The sequence below is a fragment of the Myotis davidii genome, unplaced genomic scaffold (assembly GCF_000327345.1).
Source record: "Myotis davidii unplaced genomic scaffold, ASM32734v1 scaffold38, whole genome shotgun sequence".
Lineage (NCBI taxonomy): Eukaryota > Metazoa > Chordata > Mammalia > Chiroptera > Vespertilionidae > Myotis > Myotis davidii.
This window is the reverse complement of record NW_006291383.1, coordinates 6,802,641-6,817,118: the sequence shown is the minus strand read 5'-3', so window position 1 is coordinate 6,817,118 and position 14,478 is coordinate 6,802,641. Positions and strand designations below refer to the sequence as shown.

General features: G+C 42.4%; 2 protein-coding genes across 7 annotated transcripts in view; one reads left to right on the top strand and one right to left on the bottom strand.

The window, feature by feature from the left end:
• Positions 1-3,231, top strand: part of TP53INP2 (tumor protein p53 inducible nuclear protein 2) — a 4,440-nt gene extending 1,209 nt beyond the window's left edge. The window contains exon 2 of the mRNA XM_006764623.2: positions 9-3,231. Within this exon, the coding sequence (XP_006764686.1) occupies positions 9-119 (111 nt within the window). The 3' untranslated portion in view covers positions 120-3,231. The remainder of the gene's footprint in view (positions 1-8) is intronic.
• Positions 3,232-4,335: 1,104 nt separating this feature from the next.
• Positions 4,336-14,478, bottom strand: part of NCOA6 (nuclear receptor coactivator 6) — a 91,592-nt gene continuing 81,449 nt past the window's right edge. For 4 of the 6 annotated variants that reach the window (XM_015564484.1, XM_006764576.2, XM_015564482.1 and 1 more), the window contains 2 exons: positions 10,501-10,649; positions 4,336-4,916 (listed from right to left, as the gene is read on the bottom strand). In XM_015564484.1, the coding sequence (XP_015419970.1) occupies positions 4,873-4,916; positions 10,501-10,649 (193 nt within the window). In that variant the 3' untranslated portion in view covers positions 4,336-4,872. The other 2 variants (XM_006764577.2, XM_006764578.2) reach the window with 2 other exon arrangements.

Genomic DNA, 14,478 nt, shown 5'->3' with positions numbered 1-14,478 from the left:
ATGCACTGAGCGCCAAGGTGATGCAACGGCAGAACCGCGCCCGCGAGAGCCATCCGCGTCGGCCCAAGCACCAGGGCAACTTTATTTACCAGCCGTGCCAGCGCCAGTTCAACTACTGAGCGTCCGCCGGCCCAACCACAAACCCTCTGCCGACCCCCGACCGCTATCGGGCCCCTCCGCGGCAGCCAGTGTGTTGCCCCAGGGGCGTCCGCAGCCCACCTCGGGCTGATTACACAACCTCCCTCAAGTGTGTGAGGTGGGGTGATAGCCCCCTTTAAAGTCCCCTTGATTTTCCCATCTCTGATTCTCTAATCCACCTCTGGACCTCTACCCTCTTTCTTCTGGCCCCCTGCCCAACATCTATCTAATCCTTCATCTCCCAGACTGACTCCATCCTTCCTTTTCTGGTCCCCATCCTTGCCTCTGCCCTGACATTCCCCTTTATCTTTGCCCTCCATTCCTCTACCTCTGGCCCACCCCTATTTCTCAGAGTCTCCTTTTCCAGTCCCACATCTAGCCGTTTCCTTACCTTCGATTCCCACTTTACAAGCCTTGCCCTATCTCATGTTTGGCACTACACTCGCTCCTGCTTCCTTATTTTCCATTCCCAATAATGCCCTCCCAAAGGGTGGGTGGAGGAGGGAGGTTGAGACTAAAGGTTTCTATGTTTAGTCTCACCCTTCCCTCTCACCCTGGGGGCTGGGCTCCTTGTAGTGGCTTAGGCCTGGAAAGGTAAAGTATGTAGACGAGGACTGTGAGATGTGAATTAAAGGGAGAAGGGGGAGGGAACTGAAGGGAAGAGGCAGCCTACTGGAAGTGTGGACAGGACAGGATGAGAAGCTGTAGGAAGTAGGGCACCATGGGAGCTGGTACTGTGTGCTTGCTCAGAGATTGGCCTAACCCTGCTCGCGGGCTGGAGTCTGGAGTCTGCCCCCTGCTTCCCTTTCCTATAATCTCACCTCCCAGATCTCTTCCTGAAATCCACCCCTCTGCAGGCCCAAGTCTGAAAGGCTTAGTTAAACCTCCCCCCAACATGTCACCCCGGGAGCAGAGGCTGGGCAAAGCCCTGCCATCCGGGCCATCTGTTCACATGTCCAAGGTGCTAGAACTAGCTTAGGAGAGATGCAGGCCAGAGGGCTTCTAGGCGGGGAGACTGCACACCCCAGTGTAAGAATGCAGAAGAATGATGCTGAGAAGGACAAGCTGTGGGGTGAAGCCATCCCAAGACTGACAGCTCAGCTTTCATCTTGCCTCTGGCTTTGTATTTCACACCCTGCCCAGGATGGCTAATAAACACTCCAGGGTAGGAGGCCAGGAGCTTCACTGTCCTAATCCCCAAAGTCCCGCTCCAGGTTCTGGGCCATAAGGGCCATGCTCCCTTTTCTTCCCGAGTGCTCTCTTCCTTTCTAGGCTGCTGGGGAGAAATGGGTGCCCTATGGTTCCCCTCCCCTTCTCTTCCTATAAATACCTGGAGGAGGGAACCTGAATCCCTGGGTGAAACAGAGGGAACAGGGGTGACCAACTTCCCCTTCTCATGGTGGGACTGAATTTTGGGTTCAGACACCAGCAATAGCCTCTTGGGATGCCCCAAGTTGCTTCCCTTTTTTTCTTTCTGTCCTTTACTAGTATGTGCTCTTTCTTCCTTGAAACTTAAGATTTCCTGTTAGAAACTAACATAGGTCTTCCTCCCTCACTCTAATTCCAGGTTTCTAGGTCTCACAGTTAAGTGGAGGCTTGGAGATAACTCTGCATTCCCATGAGGGCAAAGGCAGCTGCCCTTCCTGACCCTGTAGCCCCAAGCTTCATGTGGGATGTATGGGTAAGGGAGAGGGTAGCCCCATGGATACTGGGATGGTGACAGAGGAAGCCCTATTGGGGTCTCCTGTCTAAGGGAGTAAGCCAAATCTACACTAAGAACAGATCAAAGTCCCCACGCCAGTCCGCTAGGGCCCCAGTAGTTGGCAACCTTGTTCCTGGCCCCAAGCTTCTCCGTCTAGTCACATTTTTCTTCCAGCTACCCCTCGGTCACTTCACAGCCAGCGTAGGGTCTTCAGCACTTCCAAGAGCTGAAATTCCCTCCAACTCCTCTTGTCTACTCCTTTGCTGGGGCCTAGGCTCAGTCCAGGGTAGTTCTCATGATCCTTCTTGTGGGGGAAGAGTGAATAATAGGGCATTAGGTTCAAATTTCAAAAGGCCCCTCCCTCACCCATATTTCTGGAGCTCCTGTAGTTCTAGAACCTTCCAATCTCATCACCTGGCTGATTGCAAGGCTCATAGGTTTTTGTACTTTCCTATAGATTCTGTAGTATTTGAGTGTGGCAATATTTTAATTGTTTATAGATTTCTAAGAACCAACATTACTCAGTCTCCTGCTAGTCTAACTCCTGAAGCATCATACTGTATTGACTGTGTATGTGCCTTTCACCTTGAGCATGCTTCAGGATTTTTTTTAAACCACAGAACTTGAATATATGAGGGAACCGGAATTCACTAAGTCCTATGCAACCTTAGACAGGTGAGGGGTTAGAGAGTCTGTCTTGACTGATATTTTCAGAGAACCCTGGAGAAGTTTGTTCCAGTTTATATTAATTCATGTCAATACTACCAGCACTTTGCCAAAACTGAGTTTGTCAGAGGGACCCGTTTCTAGAGTGAGTCCCCATTACATCAGAGGGTGACTTACAGTGATTCCCCATATGTCTGAGTGCTCTCTTCAAGCTGGGTGTCACTTTCCAGCCTTTGCCAGTCTGGCCCCAGCAGGGTATCACTTGTGTATGAATGCAATTTGCTGCTGTTTTGAAGTATGCCTGCTCCCAACTCCTGCCGGTATCCTGATCAATTTGCTCTGACCCTTAATATCTTAGGTGCAATAAGGACCCCACCAGAGCTCTTGGAGGCCTCCTCAGATCCATGTGGCTTTATGTGGGGACCGAATGCAGACACACTATACCCCCTACATTTCCCCACTTGTCCTGCCACCTAGTTCCAAATGGAACCAAGTAGAGTGCATCCCTCTTGGGTGTTTTGTGTTGAGACTGGCTGGAACGAGGAGACTCTGGTTGACCATGTTGTGACATTTCAACAGACTCAAGGACACAACCACCTCAACATGGTCCTGTGGCATGCCTGTGTATGTGTGTAACCGAATTTTGATTGTTAGATTGTAATGTTATTCCTCTATGGGAGAGAGAAATATAAAGAAAAACAAAATAAAAATCTATTTAAAGCACATTATACTTTCTGTCTGAATAGAGGTAAAGTCTGAGAAGCACTTTGTAATCTCAAGCCCAGTACTGGCAGAGGGTATTATTATTAGGCTGGCTTTGGTTCTCGTGTGTGTCATAAGAGAAGGAAGAGGGTAGATAAGCTTGAGGGGAACAGAGTCAGACAGCATGGGGTCTGACTCATAAATAACTACTTTTAGAGAATCCTTATAATGTAAAACATATATAATAAGACAGTTGAAATAGAGATGAGACTAAGTGCATGACAGAGAATCACCAACTCATCCTTTTGATCTCAGGCATTGAGTTATGGCAATGGCAAGGAGCTACTGCAGGGGAAAGGATGGGGTATATGTCTAGCTAGCTGGTAGGAGACACAGAAGAAGGCTGAGACGCAGACCAAGACAAGGACAGGGCCCCAAGCATCTGAGTCCCCTGAAGGTAGGTAGGGAGTAGGATGGGAGCAGAAGCAGTGTTTAGGTAAGAATTAAGGCAGGAAAGGGAAAACCTGGGGATGTTGATGATAAGTCACCCCTAAACCTGATGCAGGTGAGTTACAGGCAGCCAAAGAGTGAAATGTAATGGGCATCTTTGAAGAACATAACACAAAACAACTGCTTTTATTTGGGGACTACCCATCTAACCACAGAACTGGAATGAAGGTGGAAAGCTGACCTAAACTGGGCTAGATTCTTGATGCTGTTAAAAAGATTCTTGCTGGTCAGGCTGGGTTTATCTTGAATGCAGGAGGTATAAACAGTTGTTTTGGAGCAATCCATCATGTGCCCAGAGAAGCAGTTGTATGAAGTGGAGAAAAGGTGCTATCTGGGTTGCTGATGACTTCCTGTCTCTAGAAAATCCTGGGTCTCTGATCCTCTCTAAATTGTTATTTGCAATACAAAGAGATCTGACCAGCATATAAAGTGCGAGGTACAGTGTTGTAAAGGGCTAGTTTCTTCAAAGCCAAGAATGAGGTCTGTGAGCAAGACTGCATTTCCCTCAACTTGTCAGATGCAGCTCAGGTGCAATCAGGACAAGATGGGATTCTAATTCACAAAGAAGGCTGTTCCTACTCACTTATGATTCAAAGAAAAGCACTTGCTCAATAATCCCCTATCAATAACATACACTTATGTTCTAAGACAATTACATTTATTTAACACATTCAGTATTTCACATTGTACAAATCCTTAGATTCTCTTTATTCACTGGTCCATTTCTACAACAAATACATCCAAAACACTATTTAATAAAATTATTTACAACATTTCCAAATGAGAAGATTCCTTTTGTCCCCACTACTGCTACTCACACAATACTTCCACAGCACAATACATCATGAGACCTAAAAATGCTCACCCTGTACTCTAGGCTGCTTAGGAAATGTGAAAACTAATAACATAATCACATTAGCTCCTCTCAATACATGGCAACATTTTAGAAACCTTGAACTTCATCAACACCAAAAGGGTTCAACAACTCTGCTTTTCTCGTTGCACTTTATGAAACAGGTTGCAGGGACTAGGAAAAGGGCCACATTATTAAAATGACTAGCTGTACAGAAAGTGATTTTAAAAAGTCACAGCTCAAAACTGCTTTTTGTAAAATTCATACACATTTACAAGTATCAAGTCGCTGTCCAGCTTGTTTACTTGGATTTTCTTCGCTTGGATTGCACCGCACTGGTTATGTCTGTGGGGGAAAGGAAGGACATGTTCAGCTGAGGCAACTTTTTATAGCAGTGCCTTTTAGGTAGTCCACAAGAACACAGATTAAGTGGAGCCCTATTGGCTCTAAATCAGTCTAAGGGCCTCAGAAGGGGCACTCAGTGTGAAGAGGGTCTCCGGCTTCTGTGGGAGGAGGGTACGTCCTGTGTACTAGAACCTGGCAACTGGGAAAATGTGATACAGGTGGTGGGAGATGAAGCACATGTACCTGGTTGGAAAAAGTGGAGGGATGAGGACAGCTTCCTAAGCTAGGCAATTAACCCCACAATCTCTATCACCAAATCCCATCACCCAAAGACATGATGGGTAGACTGACAGTGCTTTTGATGAGAAATCAATGAATGATGCGACACGCAAGTGCGTAAACCGTGCCTGAGTGCCAAACAAGCCTCTGGATCCCTTTTGGAGCCAAGCCATTGTTTTGCAGTAATGAACTCATTTTGCCATGCCAGAGCCAAAGTTTCTAAGTAACATGGCCATGACCCTTGGTCAACAAGTGTCTACTGTGGTCTAGCCAGGTATATCATCATGGCTGTGGATACATACAGGCATAGAAGCAATTCAGAGCAAGCCACAGCCTACTCTGTGAGTCCAGGTGAGCCTGAGGACTTCGAGGAAGAGGTGCACAAGCTGAGTGATTTACACACAGGGTAATAGTGACTTAATTCCTTTTGTATTATCATAGTGTCTTACATCAATTAATTCAATTTTATCTCATATTTAAATTGTTTCTAAAAACTTTTCCATACAAGTTTCTTACAGCAGAGTACAATGAATAGTTTGAAATTCTCCAAATGTAAACATTTAAAATCTCATATTGATCTTAAAAATTCACCCTCATTCTTCATGCTGCTACGTAGATATTTTGGTTTTAATATGAAAATAGTATTTTAAAGTTATTTCATATCAAGGAGAAAAAATTCTTTTCTAACACATTAATGTATGAAGTGAACCAGATTTATCTATTTTGGAAAACTAGGCTGAATTTTCGGATGCTGCATTTTAGATTTAGTGTTCTAAGCAATTTTTCTTCTCTCTTTTGTATCATAATATTTTAAGAACCCAGATTCAAAAGGTAGGTGTAAAAAGCAATATTAATTGCTAAGAAGTGAGGCTTTGATGACTTTCCAAGAGGTGACCTATGCAATGTTTTTGGAAATTTCAATATGTCACATATTGAATTTTTTTTTTTTTTTTTTTTTGCTGGGAGGTCATGTTGCTTGTGCTATCGGGTAGAATCAGTCCCTCTGATTTCTCCTTAGTCTTTTGCTAATCAGAGGACAGTTAATCTGACAGAATGCTGATAATGGTGTTCATTTTAATTGCATGCAATTTAGAGTCTCATACAACCAAAATTCCCCTTAATTCTTTTACTTTCAACATTAAAGCTTCATTGTCACAGTAGCAAACTGGTCATTTGCAGTAAAAATATACAGAGTTTTGTCTTGACTGGATATTCATCCTTAGAAAAATATTGATTAGGTCAACTTTGGAAGCCTTTCCTTTGTTGTGATATGAAGGATCAAGTGGTGTGTCTGAGAAACACATATGTGGGTGGGAAAAGAGGTGAAGAGTGTGTAGGGAGGGGGGCCTGGGTAAGCAACCTCAGGCTTTCCCTCCCCATCTCCTTCCATCTGTTACTGCTCCAAAGAACCCAAAGATCTGGCAGGCTGCCTTTGCTCCTGAGGATGAATCAATGAGTGGGACCCTGAGTAAACAACTGATTTGTGCTAGAAACAACAACAAAAAGTAACCTTTTAGATACCAGGTGGAGGATGGTATAAAGATACCCTGAGGAAAAAAACATATCGACCTGATTCTGAAGTCTCTTATCACCTTCCCTGGATAAATCTAGCCAATCTGGGTCACAGAACAAATTCATTTTTAATGTGTGTATAAATCTGTCTGAAAAGATGAGTTTTTTGTTTTGTGATTCAATTTTATACTCTCAACAAAATGTTATCATTTTTACTACTCCCCTGAGTACAATAAGAGAATCTAGAGGCAAACCTTTTAAGGTAAGGAATTCTAGGTGACTGATAGTACCTTCAGGTGTGCATCAGGCCTATTCCTAAAGGTTGCCTAGTTTATCTGACTGAGCATAATCCCAATTCCAAGATCCCCCCCTTCAATATTATACTGGCAAAAAAAAAAAAAAAAAAAAACCCAAAACCATCACATATATTGTCAAAAAATTGCTTTTTAAACCACCAAGGGTTTTATAAATTAATGTAAAGAAAGATATACAAATGGTTCAAAAACTAATAGTGGAGTTACAGCATTCATATATTCATATTTTAGAGCTAACTATATGATAAAAAACTGGGTTAATAACAGTCTTTTAGGAAGTTATCCATTTAAATTGGTAATTTGATATGGGCATTTTTTTTCAACCTGGTTGTCTCATTTTGACATTAAGCAAACTTGGCCAAATCTACAGTACAAGACTCTATTAAATCTTCTAGTAGGTGGGTTTTGCTTTACTTTCAAGGAATTTTAGAAACTGAATTTGACTTTGCTCACTTCATTGGGCTTTTTACTGTACTGCTTCTAGCCAAGATTTCTATTTAATTGCAAAAAAATTCTGAACATTTCCTTTCAAAATTTGCATGTCTGGTTTCTAAATGATGCTACAAGAATGCAGTTTCAGACAGTTATTGTTCAGGGTTTTTCTCCCATAAGATATATCTAATTATGTCTGTTCATTTGCATTTCCACAATAACAACACTTCTGTTTTAAGAATACCTGTACACTCTGTTTTTATTATTTATTATTTTTATTTTTATATATATTTTTTATTTCAGAGAGGAAAGGAAAGAGAGAATAGGAACAATCAATGATGAGGAGGAATCATTGATCAGCTGCCTCCTGAACGCCCAACACCAGGGATTGAGCCCACAACCCAGGCATGTGCCCTGACCGGAATCGAACCATGACCTTCTGGTTCATAGATTGACGCTCAACCACTGAGCCACGCCAGGCAGGCCACTCTATGTTTTTAGATTGTTGCTTCTCAAGTCACTCGCTGTGGGTACGGTAGGGTTTTCACCCCACTTTGCTGTCAGAGATATCTCAGGGCCCCACAGGGACACCCACAGCTGCTGATGACTACTAGTTGCTATGAACGTCCCTAATATTAACCTATTTTCTATGGTTTCTAACTTATGCATTGAATTTCATGTTTTTAACTACTGATCCTTTTCCCTGGTTGAAAATATAACACAAAATTATACACAGAAAAGTAAATAAAGAATGATAAGGGAAAAAGAATAATTTCTGTGTTAATGGGGAACTCATCATGCCAGGAGTAGAACTATTCATTTGCATATTTATAAAAACACTTCTGATCAAGTACAATTTTAAAAAGAGTTCACTGATTTGGGGGGGCCAATTTCTGTGTTTGTAATTAAAAGTGTGTGTGTGGGAAATCCAACCAACCAAAAACAAAACAACAGATTAGAGCATGACCTACCAACCATGTGGGCCTCCCTGAACTTGCCTGGAAATCATCCACCCCACCTGCTCCAAGCTGGCAGTCTAGTAGGCCTCAACCAACATGATATAAGCAAATTCTGTTTTCACAGCAGAAACATGATTAATGTTACCATTTCCTCAATAATACAAAAGTACCAATACTTCTCATTATAAACTGCTCATAATATTTCTTAACTTTCAAGATTCTTGTGAAAAACACACACTATTTCTGATTTTGTTTCTGCATATATGACCAAAATCTTATGAGTACAAAAAGGCAAAATGCTTTTTCTCTTTAAAACTTTAAGAAGTGATGCTGCAGGAAGATATTCCAGGTCCCCAGTACTACACATTTCCAAGTTTGAGAACCATAACTTTTAGAAACCAGCTTGATACTTTATGATCACTCCATGGATATGCATTCAAATACAATCATAGGGAAGTTATTTTATGGCTTTGGTTCATATCTGGATACAACATAGTTGGCCAAATAATATATATATATATTTATACTTTAATTTGGATCCAAGAGCTCTAACACTTAAAAATCCAAAGAGCTACAGCACTCATTTCTGATTTAAAAGGTAACTTACCCTAGGACAGTTAAGAACTGATAACCTGAGTGCTGATGTGGAGATCTAGACACAATTGTGATTCTTGGGGTCTGGCCAGAGCTCTTCCATCCTTTAGGGAGACACTCAGCACCCCTCTGAAGATCACAAAGTCATTATGGCCTCTCCTAAGCTATTTGCTAAACTTCAAAACATGTATGGGGCAGGTATTCTAACATGACTATCATCACTTTGGAATAATGCCCAGGTTAAGTATACAAGCCTATTCCCCACTCCTTTTCTAAAACTGGTTCCAGCTTTCCATCTCTTCTTGGGATTACACTCAACCAACTGAGCTACACTGGCCAGGGCCATGTTGACACTCTTAGACTTTAATCCTAATGGTGATGAACGGTAATGGTAAATCATTGAAGGGGTTTAACTAGGATAGCAATAAAGATGGAAAAAGTGGATGAATTTGGGCCACCTAACATAAAATCAGCAGCTTTTTGTGATGGATGTGAGAGTGAGGGAGAGAGGTGCCAAGGAGGACTTGCCTAATAATAGATGGTGGTCCCATTCACTGAGGTGGGGAACAATGGCAGAGTACCACCTGGCATTGGGGTGAAAATCCCAAGTCTGTTTTCAGACATGTTGAATGTGAGGTCCTGTTAAGGATATACATGCAGTTATCTAAAATCTCTAGAGGTCTGTACTAGAAATCAATACATGAGTATATATATGAAAGATTCTAACTGAAGGGAAGCATGAATAAGTTAGGGAGAAAATACAAGTTGAAGAAAAAAGACAACTTAGGATTGAAGTTTGAGGAAGGCCAACACATAATGTCTGGGTACAGAGACTAAGAAGAAGCAGTCAGCGTAGTCAGAAAACTATTGAGAGTTCTGGGTCATAAAAGCCAAGGGCAGAGTTAATTTAAAAAGGAGATAATAGTTTACAGAGAAAACTGGTAGTGTAATGGTCTTGAGAAGATCTGAGAAGGTGGGATCAAAGGCAAAAGTGGAGGCACTGGCCTTCAACTTGAAGAGGGACAACTACTCTGTTATAGTAGGAGCAAAGGAGGACATTGGTGGATTTATGTCTTGGTAGTGAGAATAGAGGGATTCTATTTTCTCTGGGAAGAGGTGAGAGTCTCTGCTGAGAAGAGAGGAGAAAGTAAGGGTTGTAGGTTTAACAACAGTAGGGAGGGGGAAAAGGGAGTTGATTACAGAAACATAGAAAGATGGCTGGGCCATGTTATTGAGGACATATCTGAAGTGGTTGGTGATAATGAATCAATCTGCCTGTTATGTTCTTTTCTAACAGTGCTTGCTGTTCTTGTGTACGTATACAAAAAACACATAGTTAAACGAACTAACAAATAAAGGACCAAACAGAAGACAAAGTAACTTGACAAGTTTGAGGAATAGATGCAAAGATGAAGGACAAAGTCCTCTGCTGCTGTGATAAGGATCCCATTCTTCTATTTGACCTACAAATAGTACCCACACCCCACTGCTAACCTTTAGTAGAGCTGGAGGCTGAAGCAGGCCGAGAGGATCGCTTCCGATGTCCGTTTTCCACACTTTCAGAAGCCACAGTTGGTTCTTCAGTTCGGGAATTTCTCCGACTTGGGGTTTTGGACTTTTCAATTATTTCTTTGGGATCACTGCTGACAGACGGAAGCACAAAGTTTCCAAGGAGGTGAGGGGAATCAAGTCACACAAAAACGGGCTCTTCAGATAAGAGTTTCATTCATAAGGCAGGAGAACTATATAGTCATTCTGGAGAGAACCCTGGGACAATGAGCACAATTCCTTCTATAATTACAATTTAAAAGCGAGTCTAACTTGTTACATTAGTAAAAATAAGGATTAAAGCATAATGCTGGTGAAATTGTGGAAAACAGGTAAAAGACATTGGAACTTCACACAATCACCAAATTCCTCACCCATTTTCCTAAGATAATGTTATTTCCCTTCAAAAGTTAATAGTACCCACAATCTAGAAATTACTAACATATGCTGGCATTTACCATGAACCTGGTGTAGTTAGACAGTAACTTATTACAAGTCATATTACAGAAGAATATACATGGGAATATATTCACAATACACTGATGGGTATATTGATTGTCCCTATTTAAATCCCCTTTTTTAGTATGTGAAGATTTTAAATTGGTAATATCCAGTATTATTGAGTATATAGGGACAGAAATTCCTGATGGAGTGTAAACTGTCTACTGCAATGGTTCTCAATAGGGGGTAGTTTTGCCTCCTTGGGGACATTTAGCAATGTCAGGAGACATTTTTTTATTGTCATTTTGGGGTGGGCGGGAGGTGGATGCTATTAACAACTTTAAGTGGCACCTACTAGGTTGCCACTAAACATCCTATAATGCATAAGACAGCCCCGACTCCCAATAATTATCTGATCTAAACTGTCAGTAATGCTGAGGCTGAAAAACCCTAGTGTAATTCTCTGGCTCAGCAATTCCATTTCTAAATGCCTAAGGAAACAAATCTTTTTACAGAGCTCTAATTCCATACCAGGTTGTCAAAAGCATTTTATTCATATTAATGAAAACAGAGGACATAAATGCTTAATAACAGATCACTTAATTAAATCATGGTACATTATATGCAGCCATAAAAATTATGTTGTAAAGGTTAATGATAAAAATTGTTCATTGAGACTTCTGGTCAAGATCATGGCGTAGGTAAATGTGGTACTGGAATCCTCCCAGATACAACCAAATTACAGAAAAACCATCATTCAGAACTGCCTTGAATTTAGATGAATGGAAGTCCACAATGAAGAATTTAAAGAAGCCACATCGAGCCCTATCCAGTTTGGCTCAGTGGCTAGAACATCAACCTGTGGACTGACGGGTCCTGGGTCTGATTCTGGTCAAGGGCACATGTCTGGGTTGTGGGTTCGATCTCCACTTGGGGGCATGCAGGAGGCAGCTGATCAATGATTCTCTCTCACCATTCATGCTTCTATCTCTTTCTCCCTCTCTCTTCCTCTCTAAAATCAATTAAAAAAATAAAAAATAAAGAAACCACATCAAGACTGAGCTGATAGGCAGGCACCATAGCTGAGACTCCATCAACCTGGCTTACACTTGTCCACCCTTCCCTGGTAATTCCCCGAGGTTTTGCCCCACACAACCTGGCCTATCCAAGCAGTTTCCTGTGGATTTTTAAAAAAATATTAAAAAAAAGAAAAAAAGGATAAAAAAATCTATCTATCTATATAAAACCCTAATATGCAAATAGACTGAATGGTGGAACAATCAAACAACTGGTTGCTATGACATGCGCTGACCACCAGGAGGTGCGTGCAGAACATGGCGAGTGTCTGCAGCAAGTGACAGGGTATGGAACATGGTGGGCGTTGGCTGTGGCAAGATGGTGGAGCAGGTGAGTGGGGCTGCCAGACCAAGGTGGGGTGCTGGTCACTGTCATTGGGGTGAGCCTCTGGTGGTTACTGAAAATTCTTTGCTCCTGCCCAGCGCTCACATCTGCTGCTGGAGCCTAAGCTGCTGCTTGCACACGCTGCCAGCACCCGGTGCGGGATCAGATCGCCCCATAGGACTTCTCCACCTCCCCCTGCTCCTGAGAGGCGATCAGGGCAGCAGCTGCTGCTCGCACCGACTGATGGCACTGGCCCCACTTGCACCTGCTGCTGGTGCCAGCCCCAATCACTCCATGCCGTCAGTGGGTGCGAGCAGGCGGTGCTATCAGCACGGGGGAGCGGCGGCGGGAGTGGGAGCAGGGCTGCCAGCAGATAGGGGACCAGGGGCCGAGGCAGGAGGGGTGGGGTGGGGGCATAGAGGATGGGCCGAGACCCACCCCTGTGCCCACTGCAGCCTCGCAGCCCACAATTCCTTTCAAGGTGCACGAATTCATTCACTAGGCCCCTAGTATGAGTAATAAAATGACAATAAATGAGATGGGAGGGAGGTTGGAGGGATGGTGAAAAAGGTGAAGGAATTTAGAATACTAGTTGGTAGTTACAGAATAGTCATGGGGATACAGAGTATGAAAGAAAACATATATGCATATATGCATAGCCCATAGACACAATGTGGTGAAAGCTGGGGCAGGGGATAGGCAGAAGGGGGCAAGTGGGGGAAAATGGAGGACATCTGTAATAGTGTCAACAATAAAAAAAAAACTGTTCATGGTATCATAGTCAGGAAAAATGCTACCAACATTATGTATAGTATAATCCCATTTTCATGATAATATATATTGAGTATATACATAACTGCATATGAATAGATATGTGTGAGATACGTGTGTGTGTGTGTGTGTGTGTGTGTGTGTGTATACAATGAATAGCATTTATATAGGGTGTCCCAAAAAATGTTTATATACACTTTGAATAATTATAAAGCCTGGGTTTATTTGTGTTTGTTGTTGTTGTTAATCCTCACCTGAGGATATTTTTCCATTGGTTTTTAGGGAGAGTGGAGAGAGAGGGAAAGACAGAGAGAAACATCAATGTGAAAGAAGCACATCGATTGGTTGCCTCCTGCATGAGCCCTGACCAAGGCCAGGGCCTGAGAAGCCTTCAACCAAGTACGTGCCCTCCACCAGAATCAAACCCAGGACCCTTTGTCTGCAGGCCGATGCTCTATCCACTGAGCCAAACCAGCTAGAGCTATAAAGGCAGTGTTATTAAAATACATATCATTTTTATTAAAATTGAGCTATCAGCTGTTAAAGTGTGTATACATTTTTGAAGACACCTGTATATAAACACTATACACAGTGAATATTGTTGAGTCACAGGAATACTGACTTACTGATAATTTTCTTCTTTGTAATTTTCTGATCTGTTCACTCTTGCCAGCGGACCCTTTGCTAGTGGCACTATGCCTTGGAATTTAGCCACCCTGTTCATTATCTTAGTTTTATATGTAATGACTGCCCCAGAAGCCAAGCTAAGTCAAGGAGAGGTGAGGCTGAAGCTGGGGTGGAATTACAAGTCAGAGAGATTTACACATCCTTTTAGAAGCGGTGAAGACGGCTTTCTGGCTGGGAGCCCAGAAAATGGTCATAGCCTCCGAGGAAGAAAGATTTCTAATGGAAGTGCCTCTTTCTCTGTCAAAACAAAAGCCACAGCAATACTGTCCTGGTGTTTATATGATGAATGTTCAGGTAGCTCTAGAAACAAATACCCAAAGGGTGTTTTTTGGTCTGATTATCTTCTTTCTCTAGTCACATAGTTGGTGTATGCTTGAGAAATGTAAATGAATTCAATTATTAGCCCAATACAAAAACAAAAAGCCTAGACAGGCACAGTAGAAATAGCAATTTTAGAGCCAGAATAACAGAGGTCAAGTCTTACTATGCATTTATTGGACATGATTTGTAATTCTCTCTAAGCTTCAGATTCTTGATCTATAAATCTCATTCACAATACGTTAGTGAAATGTGAGGGCTCTGGAGTCAGGATGCCTGGGTTTGAATCTCAGCTTCACCATTTAC